Source organism: Notolepis coatsorum (genome assembly GCF_963971535.1).
Source record: "Notolepis coatsorum genome assembly, chromosome: 4".
NCBI lineage: Eukaryota > Metazoa > Chordata > Actinopteri > Aulopiformes > Paralepididae > Notolepis > Notolepis coatsorum.
In genome coordinates, this window is record NC_140168.1 from 122094217 (window position 1) to 122110868 (window position 16652).

At 44.5% G+C, this 16652-nt stretch overlaps 1 protein-coding gene across 4 annotated transcripts in view; it reads left to right on the forward strand.

Annotated features, from left to right (window-relative positions):
• Window positions 1-10800: 10800 nt before the first annotated feature.
• Window positions 10801-16652, forward strand: part of mtmr1a (myotubularin related protein 1a) — a 367207-nt gene continuing 361355 nt past the window's right edge. For 3 of the 4 annotated variants that reach the window (XM_084312595.1, XM_084312596.1, XM_084312597.1), the window contains exons 1-2: window positions 10801-11128; window positions 13843-13948. In XM_084312595.1, the coding sequence (XP_084168721.1) occupies window positions 10986-11128; window positions 13843-13948 (249 nt within the window). In that variant the 5' untranslated portion in view covers window positions 10801-10985. Of the gene's footprint in view, window positions 11129-13842; window positions 13949-14243; window positions 14268-16652 lie in introns of all 4 variants that reach the window. The other variant, XM_084312594.1, reaches the window with a different exon arrangement.

Sequence of the window (16652 nt, forward strand, 5' to 3'; positions counted from 1 at the left end):
GACAGAGTCAGAGAGTCCGAGATTTTATTTGCAATGTATGGACGAATCCACATTGGAATACAGGTACAGAGCAAACACTGTGTGTGTCTACAACTAATCCAATACAGGAGCAGAGTAGAAACAGTACAGAGAAGGAAAAAAACACAGACAGTATAAAAGGACAAATGCTAAGGTTGATATCAACATCCCCTAAAGTGCATATCATAGTAAAGTGCATAATGCATAGGGGCACAATTTACAGTAAAAGTGCATATGTGCGTGATGCACAAACACATAGAAACAGCACTTCCACAACCTGACTAATAACACACCAAAATAATAGGATAATATACAAATCTAGCCTTTGGAGTTAATCAGGCTGCGCAAAGCACTGGGGAAGAAACTCTTAGTAAACCGAGAGGTAGAGCATGTGATAGAGCAGTAGCGTCTGCCCGACGGGAGGGGGACAAAGAGGCCTGTGGCTGGGTGACCAGAGGGGTCGTTGATAAGGCCAGAGGCACGGGAAAGCAGCCTGGCACCATAGATCTCTTCTAGAGCTGGCAGGCTAACCCCGATTGTCTTGCGTGCGAGACGGACAATTCTGTTCAGAGATTTCTTCTCCTGGTCTGTAATGTTACCAAACCATAATAAGGAGGAAGTAAGAACGCTCTCAATCACACAGTGATAGAAGTTGTGTAGAATCACCCTGTTATTAGTGAACTCTTTCAGTTTCCTAAGAAAGAAAAGACGTTGCTGGGACTTTTTTAAAACAATGGTTCTGGTATTGGAGTGCCAGCTCAGGTCATTTGAAATAGTATGAAGACGGTATGAAGCTGATCCATGACCTCAATGGTGCACATAACCAATGTGGGGGTAGAACAGTCACTGCAATCTTAGCCATCACCCCGAGACCATCCACCACCTTGGTCAACACTACGAGACAACCACTCAGAGAGATGGGGAGATGGGGCAGGGGTTATAGAGTTCCCATGTTTGTAGTGGGCGGAGTTGGAGCAATACATACATGTAGTGGGCATATATATGCATACATGGTGACAATAGAATCAAAGTATATAAGAGAATTGTGTAAGTAAGTAATAGATAGAACTAAGAACTACTGCAAGCGTATGTATACAGGATGAGATTTGATTTGATTTGATTTAGACCAGGCTCATGCATGTGCTTATGATTTAGCATATGAAGTATAAAGCTATAGCTTTGCAAAAAAATTATGCAGTCCTCAAAAACAAAAAAAATTCACTTTTTGGCCCACCTGTTGACAACCTTTCTTTTAAGTCCCATATTGACCACCTTTTTAAGAAATCAAAGTTAAAGTTGGGCTTCTTTTTTAGATTTTTTTTAAGAAATAAGTCGTGTTTTTCTTTTAATGCCAGGAAACGTCTTGTTTCTGCCACCTTCTTGCCTGTTTTAAATTGCGGTGATGTTCTGTACAAGGATGCATCTTGTGAGGGAAATGTTATCTATGTCCATCTGTATTAAATCTCTGTACAGCTTTTGACTAGTTAATATGATCAACTAGTATACTAGTAGCTACAGCTCAGACAGTGTCTGTTAACAATGACCAAGGTTGAGGAGATATGACATGGCCTTTTCTCCAGTTCTAGTGAGAGACATAACAAAGCCATAATACCCATTATTGTTATGATTCTTCTCATCTTTATTGTCATATCTGGTATTTTACGTACGTCATGTCAATTTTGTATTTAATGTACGTCTGACCAAGGCCTCTTGGTCACTTTCTGGTCAGACGCTTTGTGTGTACAGTACACATGTTGTCCCTGATTATAAACTGATCACTTTTTCTATGGCTATGGCCGCAGAAATAAACTATGTTCTATATTTTTATACAAATTGACTCGATCTGAATTCCTACAGCTTACTGTCATGGCTCATTTGAATATTTCACAACAATCTCAACACTCTTCACTTGTTAGACGCTTGTTATGTATTTGTTGTGTTTGTTTGGTGGATCGGGTCGCTCTTGTAAATGAGACTGTCTCAATGAGATTTTACCTGTATAAATAAAGGTTTGAAATTAAATGAAAAATCAAATATTATATTCCATAACTTTTCTTCATATTTTAGGTTTTTGCCGTGGTATCGTTTTAGAACTGGTATCGTGATACTTAGGCTGGTATTGGTATCAAAGTCAAAATGTTGGAATCGTGACAACACTAGCACCTATAGGCTACCTGTATCCTTGTAATCCATATATTATGCTACACATCATTTGTCTCTCAGACCTCTGCAGTTATTTTACGATGTTGAGGGAGTGCCACCTATACCATAGATATGACACGACTTACTTGACTTAATCCTCTTTACCCCGTTGGGGGGCATAGGGCGTCCACCAGAGCTCTCCATCTCACTCTCTTCTGGGCCAGGGCCTTTGCTTCTTTCCAGCTCACTCCGATGTTCTTTAGGTCTTGGAGTGTGGAACGTCTCCAGGTGTTTCTCGGCCTACCGGCTTTCCTCTTCCCCTGCGGGTTGTAGTCCAAGGCCTGTCTAGTGATGTTGTTGGAGTCCTTCCTAAGGGTATGCCCTATCCAGTTCCACTTTCTTCTTTTGATGGTAGTAGCTATGCTGTCCTGGTTGGTTATCCTCCACAGCTCTTCATTTATGGTTTTGATGGGCCACCACAGCTTGAGGATGTAGCGCAGGCATTTGTTGACAAACACCTGGATCTTGCTTGTGAGGCCCTCGGTAGTCTTCCACGTCTCAGAGCCGTAGAGCAGGACAGTCTTCACATTGGTATTGAAGATCCGTAGCTTGGTGTTGTTGGAGAGTTGCTTGGACAACCAGATTGGCCTGAGTATCCTGAATGCTACCTGTGCTTTGCTGATGCGTGCCTCTATGTCCCTGTCTGCTCCTCCATCCCTGCTGATGTTACTCCCTAGGTAGGTGAAGTGCTCCACGTCCTCTATGGCCTCTCCCCTCAGTGTGATTGGATCATGTGTTTTTAGATTTAACCTCATGGTCTTGGTTTTTCCGGTGTTGATCTCGAGTCCAAGCTGGTCACTGTTAGTCTGTGACCTATCTTCAAGTTTCAAGTTTCAAGTTTCTTTAATAGTTGTCATACAGAAGTACAGAATACTTTCATACAAAATGCTTCTTACTGTTACGCTTCAGAGACTGTGCTAGACAAGATAGTATCAAATAACATAGTATATGTAAATTAGAAGTAGAAAATGAGGTCACAGTGTTCAGTATAGACATGTACAATGTTCGATGCAGAATAGACGTAACTGAGTTACCATATAATATACAATACTATGCAGTGTACTAATGTACAATATTATATAGTGCAAAGCAGAAATGCAGAAATGGGATGAGGTACAATTTACAGTAAGGTGTACGAGTTGTAGTGCAATCCTTCATCAATAAATATAAAGTGTGGGGAGTGGGTGCTACAGTGTGTTTGTTTAAAGTGAGTGTGTGCTATAAAGTGTGGGGAGTGGGTGCTACAGTGTGTTTGTTTAAAGTGAGTGTGTGCGTGTGGATGTGTGTGCTATGTGCGTTTGATGGTTGTTGTTGTGTAGTGTTCATTGTTCGTTAAGCAGCCTGATGGCCTGGGGATAGAAGCTTCTTCTGAGTCTTTCTGTGCTCGCCTTGAGACTCCGGTATCGCTTGCCTGACCGCAGCAGTTCAAAGAGGCAGTTGTTCGGGTGGCTCGAGTCCTTAATAATTCTCTTAGCTTTCCCCCTGCACCGCTTGTTGTAAATGTTCTGGAGGGTGGGGAGCCCCCCTCCGATTGTGCGTTCGGCTGAACGTGTCACTCTTTGTAGTCTGCTTCGGTCTTGTGCAGTGCTATTCCCAAACCAGGAGGTGATGTTGCCAGTCAGGATGCTCTCTATTGTACATGAGTAGAAGTTCTTAAGGATCTTCTGACTGACTTGGAACTTCCTTAGGCGCCTGAGGAAGTAGAGGCGTTGTCGTGCCTTCTTCACAACACTGTCAATGTGTGTGGTCCATGTCAAGTCCTCGGATATGTAGGCTCCGAGGTACTTAAAGCTGTTGACTCTCTCAACCGGTGCCCCGGTCTGTCTTCTGTTGCATGTGTGTGTGGTTTTCAGAGACTAGCGCAAGGTTGTCTGCGAAATCCAGATATGACATAGATATACCATATTATATCTATGGTGCCAGCCAACTGGGAATGGGACTGAAAGTATCAAGTGTGGTTGTGACGTACCTTGGGTACGTGGGTTGGTCATTACCATTATTACTGTATTTATGACACCTTCTGAACATCAGGTTAGTATATTTAATGTGTTGTTTTGTATATGATGTGTGTGTGTGAACATGAGAGTAATGCTGTCTCTTCTCTCCCTGTCAGGTGCTGCCCATCCCTACTGAAGAGTGCTGATTGCCTGATGAATGACAGCTGATGGCAATCAATCTCGAGAGGGATGGGTAGCCAAATACCTGACAGCACACACACGTCTCGGCGCCTCATTCTCAGTCAATTGCTCAGTCTTTGAGTAGAGTGAGGTTGCCATTGTGTTTACATGTTTGTGGGAGATGTATATACTGTTGGCCACCTTGGATTCATCCTGCACATGGGTAGAGTGGTGTTTCTATGTTTAAGAAGGTGAGCTTGTATGTTTAAAGTATATGTATGTGGATCTTGTTGGCTTCATGGCATCCTAAACCATGAGCTGTACGGTTAGAGCGGTGGTTCATCCCACACTCCATGTGATAGGAGGTGGATTGGTGTTCATCCTAAACTGGAGCGGCATGGTTAGAGTGGTGGTTCTTTGTGTTTGTCCAGACTTGGTTACTATTTTGTTTGTTCTCCCCTGATCTCTCCCTGTTTGTTAATTGTTGTGGGTTGAAATCCCCACCGACGACATCCCCTTTTCCCTTTGGGAAAAGGCCGTGGGTTGAAACCCCCACATTCTAATAAAACCTCATTTACTAATTTTGGAACAACGTCTTGTGTTTGTTATTACCTACCTGCCCGGGACTATTTTGAAAACATTTACTGAGAGAGGCTGTTTCTGTTCATGTACAGCCTACTCCAGATACTCTTCAGGTGCGGTCGTTTGACCTTCGTACATGACAGACGTACAGGAACCCGACTCATCAATTATGTCGTAGACAGATCTTCATGATCAATATATAGATTTTTTTTTGATCCACTTTTTCTCCCATTTTCTATATTTTCTCCCATCCCAATTTCGTATCATCCAATTCAACCCTCCCCTGTCACGAACGCTGTTTCTTGCCTCCCACAAGCCGGCTGCAATGTGGACTAAGTCATACATAGCACAAGTCCCCTCCGGTACTTGAGGTAACAGCAGTCGCATCTTTTCACCTGCGCAGCTCGATCTCTCAGTGGCGAGGAGTAACGCGTGGGAGGCTCACGCTGCCCCCGACACTTCCTGATTCTACTGCGCAGGCACACCAACCGACCTGTAGGAGTCGCTGTCCACAACGCCCGATCCCCACCCATCAGTTTCCCACCCCCTAATACGGCCAATGTGTATTAGTACGGACGACCAGCTAAACTGAAAGCAAATGTGGAGCGCTGGGCTCGAACAGGCGAGCCCAGCGTCTCCAGATTTCGTGGCGAGCGCCTTGCCCACTACGCCATGTAGCCGCCCGATCAATATATAGATTTAATAGTGAAACACATAGTAACAAAGTACATATAGATGAATGAGCTTGCAGCAAGAGGAGTGCTCTCGTCCTGGACAGCTGGGAGACACTGAGGGAAAGTAGGGGACCCTTAAAAGTAGAGGGGGTGGGGGTGTTTAGCCCCCATGGCTCTCATCAAGGTGTGAGATTAACTATTGTTGGAACAAGCAAAAGGGATGTCATTTTACAGCACAAGTACAGTACAACAAGGGTAAGGGTACTATATGCTTGCACCTCATGGTACCAAAGCACCTCAAAGGCACTAAAAACAAGATTACAAACATCACAAAACAAACTGGTCAGACTACTGCTTGACCTTACTCCTAGAACCCACCTCACCCCTGCCCACTTTGACAACCTAGGATGGCTTAGAGTAGACAACAGAGTACAGCAATTTGCAATGGGCCTGGTCTACAAGATACACTACACCACTAAGGTGCCCATGTACATGTCAAAATACTTCCCAAAGGTCAGTGAATACCATGACCACAACACCCGAGGGAGGTCCACAAATCATGTCCAACCCAGATTCGGCTCAAACAAGGGACTAAACACGTTCCGTAATTATGCCACATCAATGTGGAACGCCCTACGAACAGCCGTTTCGTTTTGTTCGATTAATACCCAGGGATTAAAGTTCTCCGTCAATTTGATTCCAAATCGCGACAGATTTTCCGTAAATTTTCTACCTGCATGGTTTAATATGATTTGTAGAGGCATACAATTTATTTTGATGTCGGTATTAGGTATAGTCTATATAAATTATATGTGCATAGCCTACATTATGCAACAGTAATTTGAGCATAACGCAGCATGGCACAGACATGTCACACGGAGCCCCGCGCCTGCATACAGTAAACTAACTTGATCGTTAATATAACTGTTGTCCTTGTATCTTTGCGCTTATGAAAACATTTAATAATATTTATAGGCTATAGGCCCTCGTTTGGCCATAATAGCCTATTCTCAAATGGCTAAATCTCCTCGCTGACCGACCCATGTATAGCCTATATCATATTCCTATATGTCTCCAAGGAATCGTGGGGCTCTGGGAAGAAAGGGAACCCCTGCTATAGCCTATTGAGAGAAATCGGGTGTTTTTCAATGTATGTGATGTATAGATTGGGGGGAGATGACCGCATCTAACGGTGCCAGGTCAGAGAGGTCGAAATGTGCATGGCTTAGCAGAGGGTGGTGGAAGAAGCGGTTTCAGAGGCAGGAGGCAGGCCGTGTTAGCAGGGCAGAATGTTTACATTCCTATCAAGAACATCAACAAGCTGATATGAACGGCACAGGCAGAGCGAGGGAGAGGTTCGACATCATTAGAAACGGTGTTTTAATGTGTTTAAAGGTTAAAGCTGTTGTCATGGCAGCGGCACATGACAACCAGGAGAGGGGCGGGGCCGTCGTTGCTATGACGAAGACCATATAAATCGAACAGTGGTTCCGGGTAAGGGCAGACCAAAGAAACGAATCCCACGGGAGAGGAGACACCATCAGAGACTTTCAGAGACCCCCTCCTCTCATCACAGAGAGGGGGGGGGGAGGATGCCACATCATCATTAGCTCCGGCTAACACAAGGAGGGTTTTGGCTAACGACAGGCCTGAGCCACTATTGGACTGATAGCAATGAGAAATGACAATACAATATGATAACATCTGAGATGAGGTTTCTGTTTATTTAATAAACAACGCTCTTTCAAGAAAGGTATGCTGTCTGAGGGTCGAATTATTATGGAGGTGGTGAATACTTATGCTGCGGATTGCACTAACGGGGAATGATAAGGTTTTATCTGCCAGTATGAGGAGACGTCGGGGAATCAAATACACAACGCAGAGTCAGTGGATGGAAATGAGAACACAAGCCAAACAGGCGAAGACGTGATACTGGCTGATTGATCAGAATCTAACACTAACCTTTATAATGTTATAGGCTATTTTATTTACAGTAGTCTATTTATGATTTGTTTCCATAGCCGGTCTCAGTTATGCTGTGGCTGAGATGGTAGTAGTCTTTGGTCTGCAGCCACTACTGGTGTTCCGTGCTTGTGAAGCAGGTGGCTGGATTTGAATCACTACCCACCTTCAAAACCGCTCTCAAAGAGCACCTACGGGAGGCTGCAATTCGAAACTGGCCCCCGTAAATGTCTGAACCCCCCCTCCCACCCACCCACCCCCTCCTAATGTATTCCCTCCCCATCGTATGTATATATTTACTGTTAGGATCTGTTTAACAGTACTGTATATTTGCATATCTTGTATGTCACAAATGTAACAGTACTGTATGTAACTGAGGGGTACAATTCCCTGACTGTATTAATCAAGTATTGGTATCATTAAACCACTACCGTCTTATGTACATTACTGGCCATACTGTACACAAGTATATCAGATGAGAACACTTCACAATGAAACGGTTTCCACACAAATACTCGTTTAGAATATTTATTACATCAAAGGATACAAATATACTTTATATTGAATGCGCTTATAAGGCAAAGAATGTGCGTAGGCAAGTCAATACTGAATATTAGGAATTATCTAGGGAATAATGGTAGGGGAGTTACTACCGGTTGTAAGCCAGCAGGGGGAGGCAATGCTCTATACAAAGTCAATGGTTCCACAGGGAGCTTCAATAGGCACCTGGAGACGGTATATTGCTGGCTCAGCGGGGAAAGGCAGCGGTACTCCCAATGTGCGCGCCGCACAGGTGTAAGCCGTGGAGTCTCTCCTTGAGACGGGCTCGAGTGATGTCCTCACGGTAATAATAATAATAATAATACATCTATTTTATATAGCGCGGTTCTCTGCTCCAGCAGCCACAGTCAAAGCAATGAAGAATAATAATCCTGCCGGAAAGGGCTCTGCAATCACCGGTGTAAATCCTCCGTGGCGCAGTGGTCCACAGTTGAACTTGACGTTACTATCCTATTAGCACGCGGCAATAAGTGCTCTATGTAGACGCACAATTACTCACTTCACGTGGTCTTTGACTCGTAATGAAGGCTTACTAGTAAATAGCGAACGATACGTTGAACAAACGTAGTAGGATAACACGACTCTATTTGAGGCAATACGAGCCCTACTCTACCGCACGTTGCGTAGTGGGTGAGGCTTTACTTGGTAACTGAACTGAACCAGACTGAACTCCAACTCGAACTGAAAGGAACTGAAAAAGGGAAGTTCTGTATTCGCCGCGCCATATTTATATGTACGGGGGATAAACGAGTGCCAGCCTGCTCACTGTCTCGTAGCCCTGGGCAGAAGCGGGCATGTTGAGACAAGTCCTGTCGGTAGCTTTCAAGTCGGCTCTGGGGGGTAAGTCACTGGCGCCTGGTGGGCGCTGCCCAATAGGAGAACGAAATATTATGGGCTATAGTAACTACTAGGTTAAAGGGACATTCCGTGTATATGTACAAAGAATATACAAGGGATATCAAACGACATACAAATACTATTCAATATATATCCATAAATAAATATATATATTCGGTTTAATCTGATCCTTCGTAACACTGTATGTCATAAATGTGATGATTAGATGAGATTATTATTTCTGTATATGTTGTGTATGTCATAAATGTCATTATGAATTGAAAATGGGGGACCCTGATGTAAACAAGACTGTACTGTACCCATTCTGTACTGTACTGTACCCATTCTGCAATCTGTTAATTAAAGTTTTCAATCAATCAATTTCAATCAAACAAAAATAAGTTTGGCATCCAACCAGGATGTAAATGTAATAGTAAAGTGCAATAGTAATGTACAATGTACAGTAGATAAAATATATAAATTAGTATTACTGGGTGTAGTGCTAATCAGATGTACAGAGTTGAATTTTAATATGTACAGTACAGTGATACAATACAGGTCCTGGCCAGCAGCGTAACTAGTAAGAGTAGTAAGATCTTATAAGATAAGATGAGATAAAGATAAACATGAATAGATAAGATATTCCTTTATTGATCCCCTTGGGGAAATTCGGGAAACGATTATCTATAGATAGTATAAACGGATATGTAAAAGGATTCTGTGCAGGTATACAGACAAGTCAACCAAAGTAATTTGTAGGCTACCTGGTACATGGTGAATGAATGAATGAAAACTTTATTGAACAGATTGCAGAATGGGTATATACAATACAGTACGGCTCAATACACACAATTGTTAAGGGTATGCAGACCAGAGAAAGACTTGTCTTGTTTACATCAGGGTCCCCCATTTTCAATTCAGTGACATTTATGACGTACGCAACATATATGACATCATGACATTTATGGCATAGGGACATACATGACATACAGGTATACTACGGTTACATTTGTGACATATATACGATATGCAAATATACAGTACTGTTACCCATAGATCCTGGGTAGGTATAATAGAGTATATACATGACGGTCCTATTTCATTTTAAACTATATTTAAAGTTAGTCAGGCCCATTTGTGACTGCTTGGATCCTACCTTTTTGGACACACTCTTGTGACGGCAAGGAAGGGAGGAATAATTAACGAAGGATGTAGATCTCTTACCCCCCCCCCCCCCCCCAACTACCTCCAATGTACAGCCCCCCCCCACACCCAACCCCACCCCACCTACCCAACCTCCTCCAATGTACAGTTGTATCATTCACAAACAGTACTGTATTTGCAAATCTGGTATGTCATAATAAATGTATAGATGTAGCAGTACTGTCTATCTGTATGTCATGTATGTCATATATGTCCTGATGAATTGAAAATGGGGGACCCTGATGTAAACAAGACGAAAGTCTTTCTCTGGTCTGCATCCCCTTAACAATTGTGTGTATTGAGCCGTACTGTAGTATTGTACCCATTCTGCAATCTGTTAATAAACTGTTCAATCAATCAATCAATCAATCAATCAATCCGTCTTGTCTGCCTGTGAAGTGCTGTTTAGTAGTGCAATCTCGCCGATCGCCTGTGGGGGGCCTCCAGTAAACAACAACAAAAAACGAACCCCCTCATTCAACCAGAGTCGCAAACGAGCCGCAACAACAAGGGGGGGGAGAGAGAGGAAGCCGACAGACACGTCCGTTCTTCGTTTAGCCGTAAAGCGCGTATCGGGTGGGAGGAGGAGGAGGAGGAGGAGGAGGAGGACACTGCCAGCCATCACTCACCACCACCATCAGCTCCTATCGTAATATAATGATGACATCCTGAACACAACAACAACCAACCCTCCCCTCCTCTCCTCTCCTCTCCTCTCTCTCTCTCTCTCTCTCTCTCTCTCTACCCGGCCCTTCGTGTGTAGTTCAACCCAGATCCATCGACATCATAGCCGGGACGCAGGAAGGAAACGTTGATCAGCAGCAGCGAGATGGAAAAACAAGCCGGAGGAGGCGGCGGCGGCGGCGGGGCGGCGGACAGTTCTGCGCTCCAGTCGGGAGGAGTTGTCGGTGGTTCGAACAGAAAAGCGAGCAACGGATCCTCCAGACACGCCAGTGTGGAGACATTGGACAGGTGAGTCACAGTGCAGATCATAAGACTGGTTGTTGTTGTTGTTATTATACTACGGGCCAAAACCTGTGCACACAGACGAGCATGCATTTTGTGCTCCGGCAGTTCCGCGATAGTTGTGTGAAACTGATCGATTGTGTGTGTGTGTGGCCCCGACAGTGTTGTGGTATTTTCTGCAGCTGTTTAGTCGGGCGGTGTCTTGTCTGTCGTGCACGGTGCGTTCGAAAACCACACAACAACACCGCCTTCTGGTATTTATTATTGTACATCCCCCCCCATTATTGTACATTGTACATTTAATTGAAATGGGGGACCCTGATGTAAACTAGACGAAAGTCTTTCTCTGGTCTGCATCCCCTTAACAATTCTATGTATTGAGCTGTACTGTAGTGTACTGTACCCATTCTGCAATCTGTTAATAAAGTTTTCAATCAATCAATCAATCAATCAATACATTAACATATCAAGGGGATTTTTTGGGGGGGGGGGTCTGGTTGCATGCATTTGTAGACATAGCTGCTACAGGCTAAACCTTCATGCTCTATTCATGATGCAAGATGCTCTTGTCTCAGTGTACTACAAGCTGTTAATCTCTCTCCTGAGTATTATGGTATGTGGACTGGACAATGATGAGGTCGCCAGATGGGTGTGCAGCCGGGATCGAGGTTACACTAGTGCTGCCAAGGGAGGGAAGCGATACAGCCCAGACTGTGGTGGTCTCACCCACACTAAACATTCAGACACCACAACTTATTTTAGCCCCAGAAATGGCCTTGTCTAATATTGGGCATGCATGCTGGTATTGCACGATACCTGCTATATATTGTGTGTGAGTGAGTGGCCACAACCTCACAGATGTAATAATACAGTTAATATATATATAGTTTCTGTAAACGGGCTGTATTGTTGGCTAGAGGATTAGAGTGCTTTTGTTGAAATATCTACTGTGTGTGTGTGTGTTACTATGCTACTATGTCTTGTAGGCTTGGGCGGTATGACTTTTTTCATACCGTTATACCTTCATTACCTAATACCCCGGTATACGGTATATGACGGTATGACTTTCATTATCATCAGCGGGGTGGCAACCCGTGTTACCAAGTAAACAAATCATGGAGATGGCCAGTTAGCCCGCAGCATCTAGTGCTAACGTTAAGCTCTCAGAATGGTAGCAGTCCTCCCGCAGCATCTAGTGCTAACGTTAAGCTCTCAGAATGGTAGCAGTCCTCCCGCAGCATCTAGTGCTAACATTAGCTCTCAGAATGGTAGCAGTTAGCCCGCAGCATCTAGTGCTAACGTTAGCTCTCAGAACGGTAGCAGTCCTCCCGCAGCATCTAGTGCTAACGTTAGCTCTCAGAACGGTAGCAGTTAGCCCGCAGCATCTAGTGCTAACGTTAGCTCTCAGAATGGTAGCGGTTAGCCCGCAGCATCTAGTGCTAACGTTAGTTCTCAGAATTGTAGCAGTTAGCCCGCAGCATCTAGTGCTAACGTTAGCTCTCAGAATGGTAGCAGTTAGCCCGCAGCATTTAGTGCTAACGTTAGCTCTCAGAATGGTAGCAGTTCGCCCGCAGCATCTAGTGCTAACGTTAGCTCTCAGAATGGTAGCAGTTCGCCCGCAGCATCTAGTGCTAACGTTAGCTCTCAGAATGGTAGCAGTTCGCCCGCAGCATCCTACACACAACAACAACAACACACACTATTGTCACAACGCTTTACGGTATTTTCACAGCACTGTCGCAACATTACCGTAAAGCGTGAACACCGTTGTGATCATACACAACACTACAGTTAGCTCTCAGAATAGCCAGTTAGCCCGCAGCACCAGCAACGGTAAGCGTGTCTCATTTAATTTCACTCACTGAAGCGGGGTTCCCCTCCTCCTCCTCCTGTGTGTAGAGACAACCAGCTCTGCATGGCTCGCCCCACTAGTGAGGACTAGTCTCGCCCTCTGCTGGCGCGTGTGTGCACTACAACAAAACTTTGTTTAGACGGTATTGATTTTCAATACCGTCGGTATTTCGAAATACCCCGGTATACCGTAATACCGTCATACCGCCCAAGCGTAATTTCTTGTCTATACTACTATGACTATACTGCGTGCTACGCTACCTAGTACCTACTACAGTGGCTCAGGAGGTAGAGCAGTCGCCTGGTAGTCAGAAGGTTCCAGGTTCGATTCCTGCTCCTCCCCGGCAGCGTGTCCAAGTGTCCTTGAGCAAGACACTTACTGTAACCCCTAATTACTCCAGATGAGCAGGTTGGCACCTTGCAGTGTTGCCTCTGCCCGTTGGTGTGTGAGTGAATGGGTGAATGTGAGGAACAAAATTGTAAAGCGCTTTGGATAAAAGTGCTATATAAATGCACCATTCACCATTTAATATGTTTGATTGATTGATTGAAAATGTTATTAACAGATTGCAGAATGGGTACAATACAGTACGGCTCAATACACACAATTGTTAAGGGGATGCAGACCAGAGAAAGACCTTCGTCTTGTTTACATCAGGGTCCCCCATTTTCAATTCATCGTGTCTATACTGAGTGGAGCGCTCGAGCTCGGCACTGCTAGACGAGCAATACCACTTACCCTCCGCTACCATTTGTAAGTTGCTTTGGATAAAGACGTCAGTTAAATGACTAAATGTAAATGTGTGTGTGTGTGTGTGTCTCTCTCTCTTTCTCTCTCTCTCTCGGTCTCTATCTCTCCCCTTTTACAGTCCTACAGGTTCTCACGTAGAGTGGTGTAAACAGCTGATAGCAGCCACCATCTCCAGTCAAATCTCAGGACCGATGCTCCCAGACATAACCACCAGAGACTGCAAGGTGGGCCATGACACACACACACTCACACACACACACTCACACTCACACACACACACACACACACACACACACGCACACACACACACACACATGCAGCACACTACGACACAGCATCAACACAATCATGCCCGACAGTATCTATCTAGTGCACTGTTTTATTTCTATGAATTCACTTGTCTGCTCCCTACAGATCTCTATGGCTTCATACTTACATACACACACACACACACATAACTCGCTGCACACACAGATTACAGACAGTGTTATTCATAAGGTTGTGTTTTGTGACTGGCAGGTTGGGAGGAGACCAGTTTTCAGGGTAAGGTTGGCAGCAGCAGCAGCAGTATGTATGAACAAGTGCTTGCCTTTGAGTGTGTGCAGAAGTGTGTGTGTGTGTGTGTGCACACAAGAATGCATGTTGCGTGCTTACAAGTATGTGCGTCCACACTCCACAGGCATCTCAATGGCTTCTCCATGGGTCTAGATAAGCTGCCGCTGTGGGTTTAAATCAGTGGCACAAGAAGATGATAAGAAGGCAGAGGTTCTGACCCGAGAGCTCTGCAATAGAAAGGGTTTAACGTCAGCTTCTTGGACCGTGGGCGCCATGTTGCTGCCACTTCTCTTATCAGAACAACAAGTGCCTGCCTGCAAATACAGTGTCTGTAACAATGTCACCCATGAACAATATACTCTCGTCGAGTCTTGGGACGAATATGCAAGTGTCATCGTTAGCATTGGAAATGCGGACGCTGTTGCAAGGATATTTCTGGTCTCCGATGTCTGGATTTCAAGATTTTGAAGGATGTCATCAATTACAGGGCAATATATTTGAAGAAAACTATTTATGACGAGGCCGGGGGCCAACAGAGACACACTCCTGAAAACCAGATGTATATATGTATACATATATATTTATATGTAATATCTGCACAGCATTAGCAATAGCTATTTCCATTCTGTAGACACATAGCTATTGGCCTTTACTATAGGATGTGTACTGAAAGTAGTTGTGTGGTGTTGCCTTCCCTTGAAGCAACACGTGAACATGGGAAATGAGCTGATGGACACCACCTCTAGCTAATAGATACCACCTCTAGCTAATAGATACCACCTCTAGCTAATAGATACCACCTCTAGCTAATGGATACCACCTCTAGCTTTGGTACCACCTCTCTGTGCGTTCAGTAGAAAGCTATCCGGCTGCAAGCTAGCCTAGCTTTGTACAAATGAATGGAAGCGGATACGGATCAGCTAGCTACAGTATAGCTGTTGGGCTAAAAACACCTCTTTTATGCTAGGCTAGCTAATCCATATCCACTTCCATACATTTTTGCTAAGTTTTGGCTAGCTCAGGAAATTGGTATCTATATTCTTGTTTGACTCTGGAGAAGACGATAAGCGCATTTCCAATAATGTTGGCGTGTTAAAAAAAAAAAGAAAAGTGAAGTTGAACCTTTATTAATCCCCTTGGGGAAATTTATATCCATGCATTTTGACCCATCCTAACTACAGTATTCAGGAGCAGTGGGCAGGCACACAGTGCGGCGCCCCCGGGGACCAGCTCCAGTTGTAATGGCAGTACCTTGGTCAAGGGCGATGGCAGGAGTATTATACCTGTATAGCTGCTAGCATGCATGTCTTTGGGGTGGGAGGAAACTGGAGGAAATTCATGCAAACTCCACACAGAAAGGCCACCTGCTCGGATTCCGTCAGGCTGCAGACGCTTTTGTGTGTGTGTCGCACTTTGCCACCGTTCCGCCTTCTTAGGCTGTTAATGTCATCGACACGTGGAGTTCTGATGAGGTAATCAACATTCTGTAATGGGAATCAACATTCTTGGAGGCTTTGTTTTAGTGTTTCTTCTTGTGTGTGAGGGCTGAACCATGGAAAGTTTCCCCCACGTTTCTAGGCTCTTGTCTTTCTATCCCTCTCTCTGACGCTCTTAGTCTACCCTTACAAGTAACGACAGCCTTCAGTGAAGTGTTGACTCGCTAGATTCTTATTTGCACACAATGGGGTTAAAACTCCTTGCCGTATACAAAAGGTCCAACGCACGCGAAAAGGCCGGACTCGCACGACGCACCCCATCCTTTTGAATGTTTCACCGGGCGCAAATAAAACGGCACATTAGCCGTTGCCCTCGCTGTTTTATTTGCTCTCGTGAAACGCAAACATCAGCATCCTAGCGGCGTATGCGGTGGACTTTTGGGTGTAGCCTTTTAAAAGCGAACGTTTCCTGCTCCGCGCAGCGCAGAGGACGGCTCACGGCCGCTGTGCACGCTCCACTCACCATTCCTGTGGTTTCTCCTTCTTCCTTATATATATATATATATATATATATATATATATATATATATATATATATATATATATATATAGACCCCCTTTCTTCCGTTTTGTTAACACTCTGCCCTTTTTCAGTATATCTGCTCCGGACAGACGCACACCTCTTGTTTGTTTGTGTGAGGCATGGCTCTTAGTGTGTGTGTACACTGTACATCACATGGAAGTGTACAGTAGACATGTGTAGCAGCCATTAGCACGAGTCCCACCCTGTTTACAAAGAGCTTTTCATAACCTGACAACATAAACATCCCAAATGGGGCCCCAAGTTTATTTCCCGCCACGTTGTTTTCTAATACAATACTGCTGACGGGGAAATAAACACGGACCCGAGCTGTTCCCCCTAGAGATGTGACTCGAT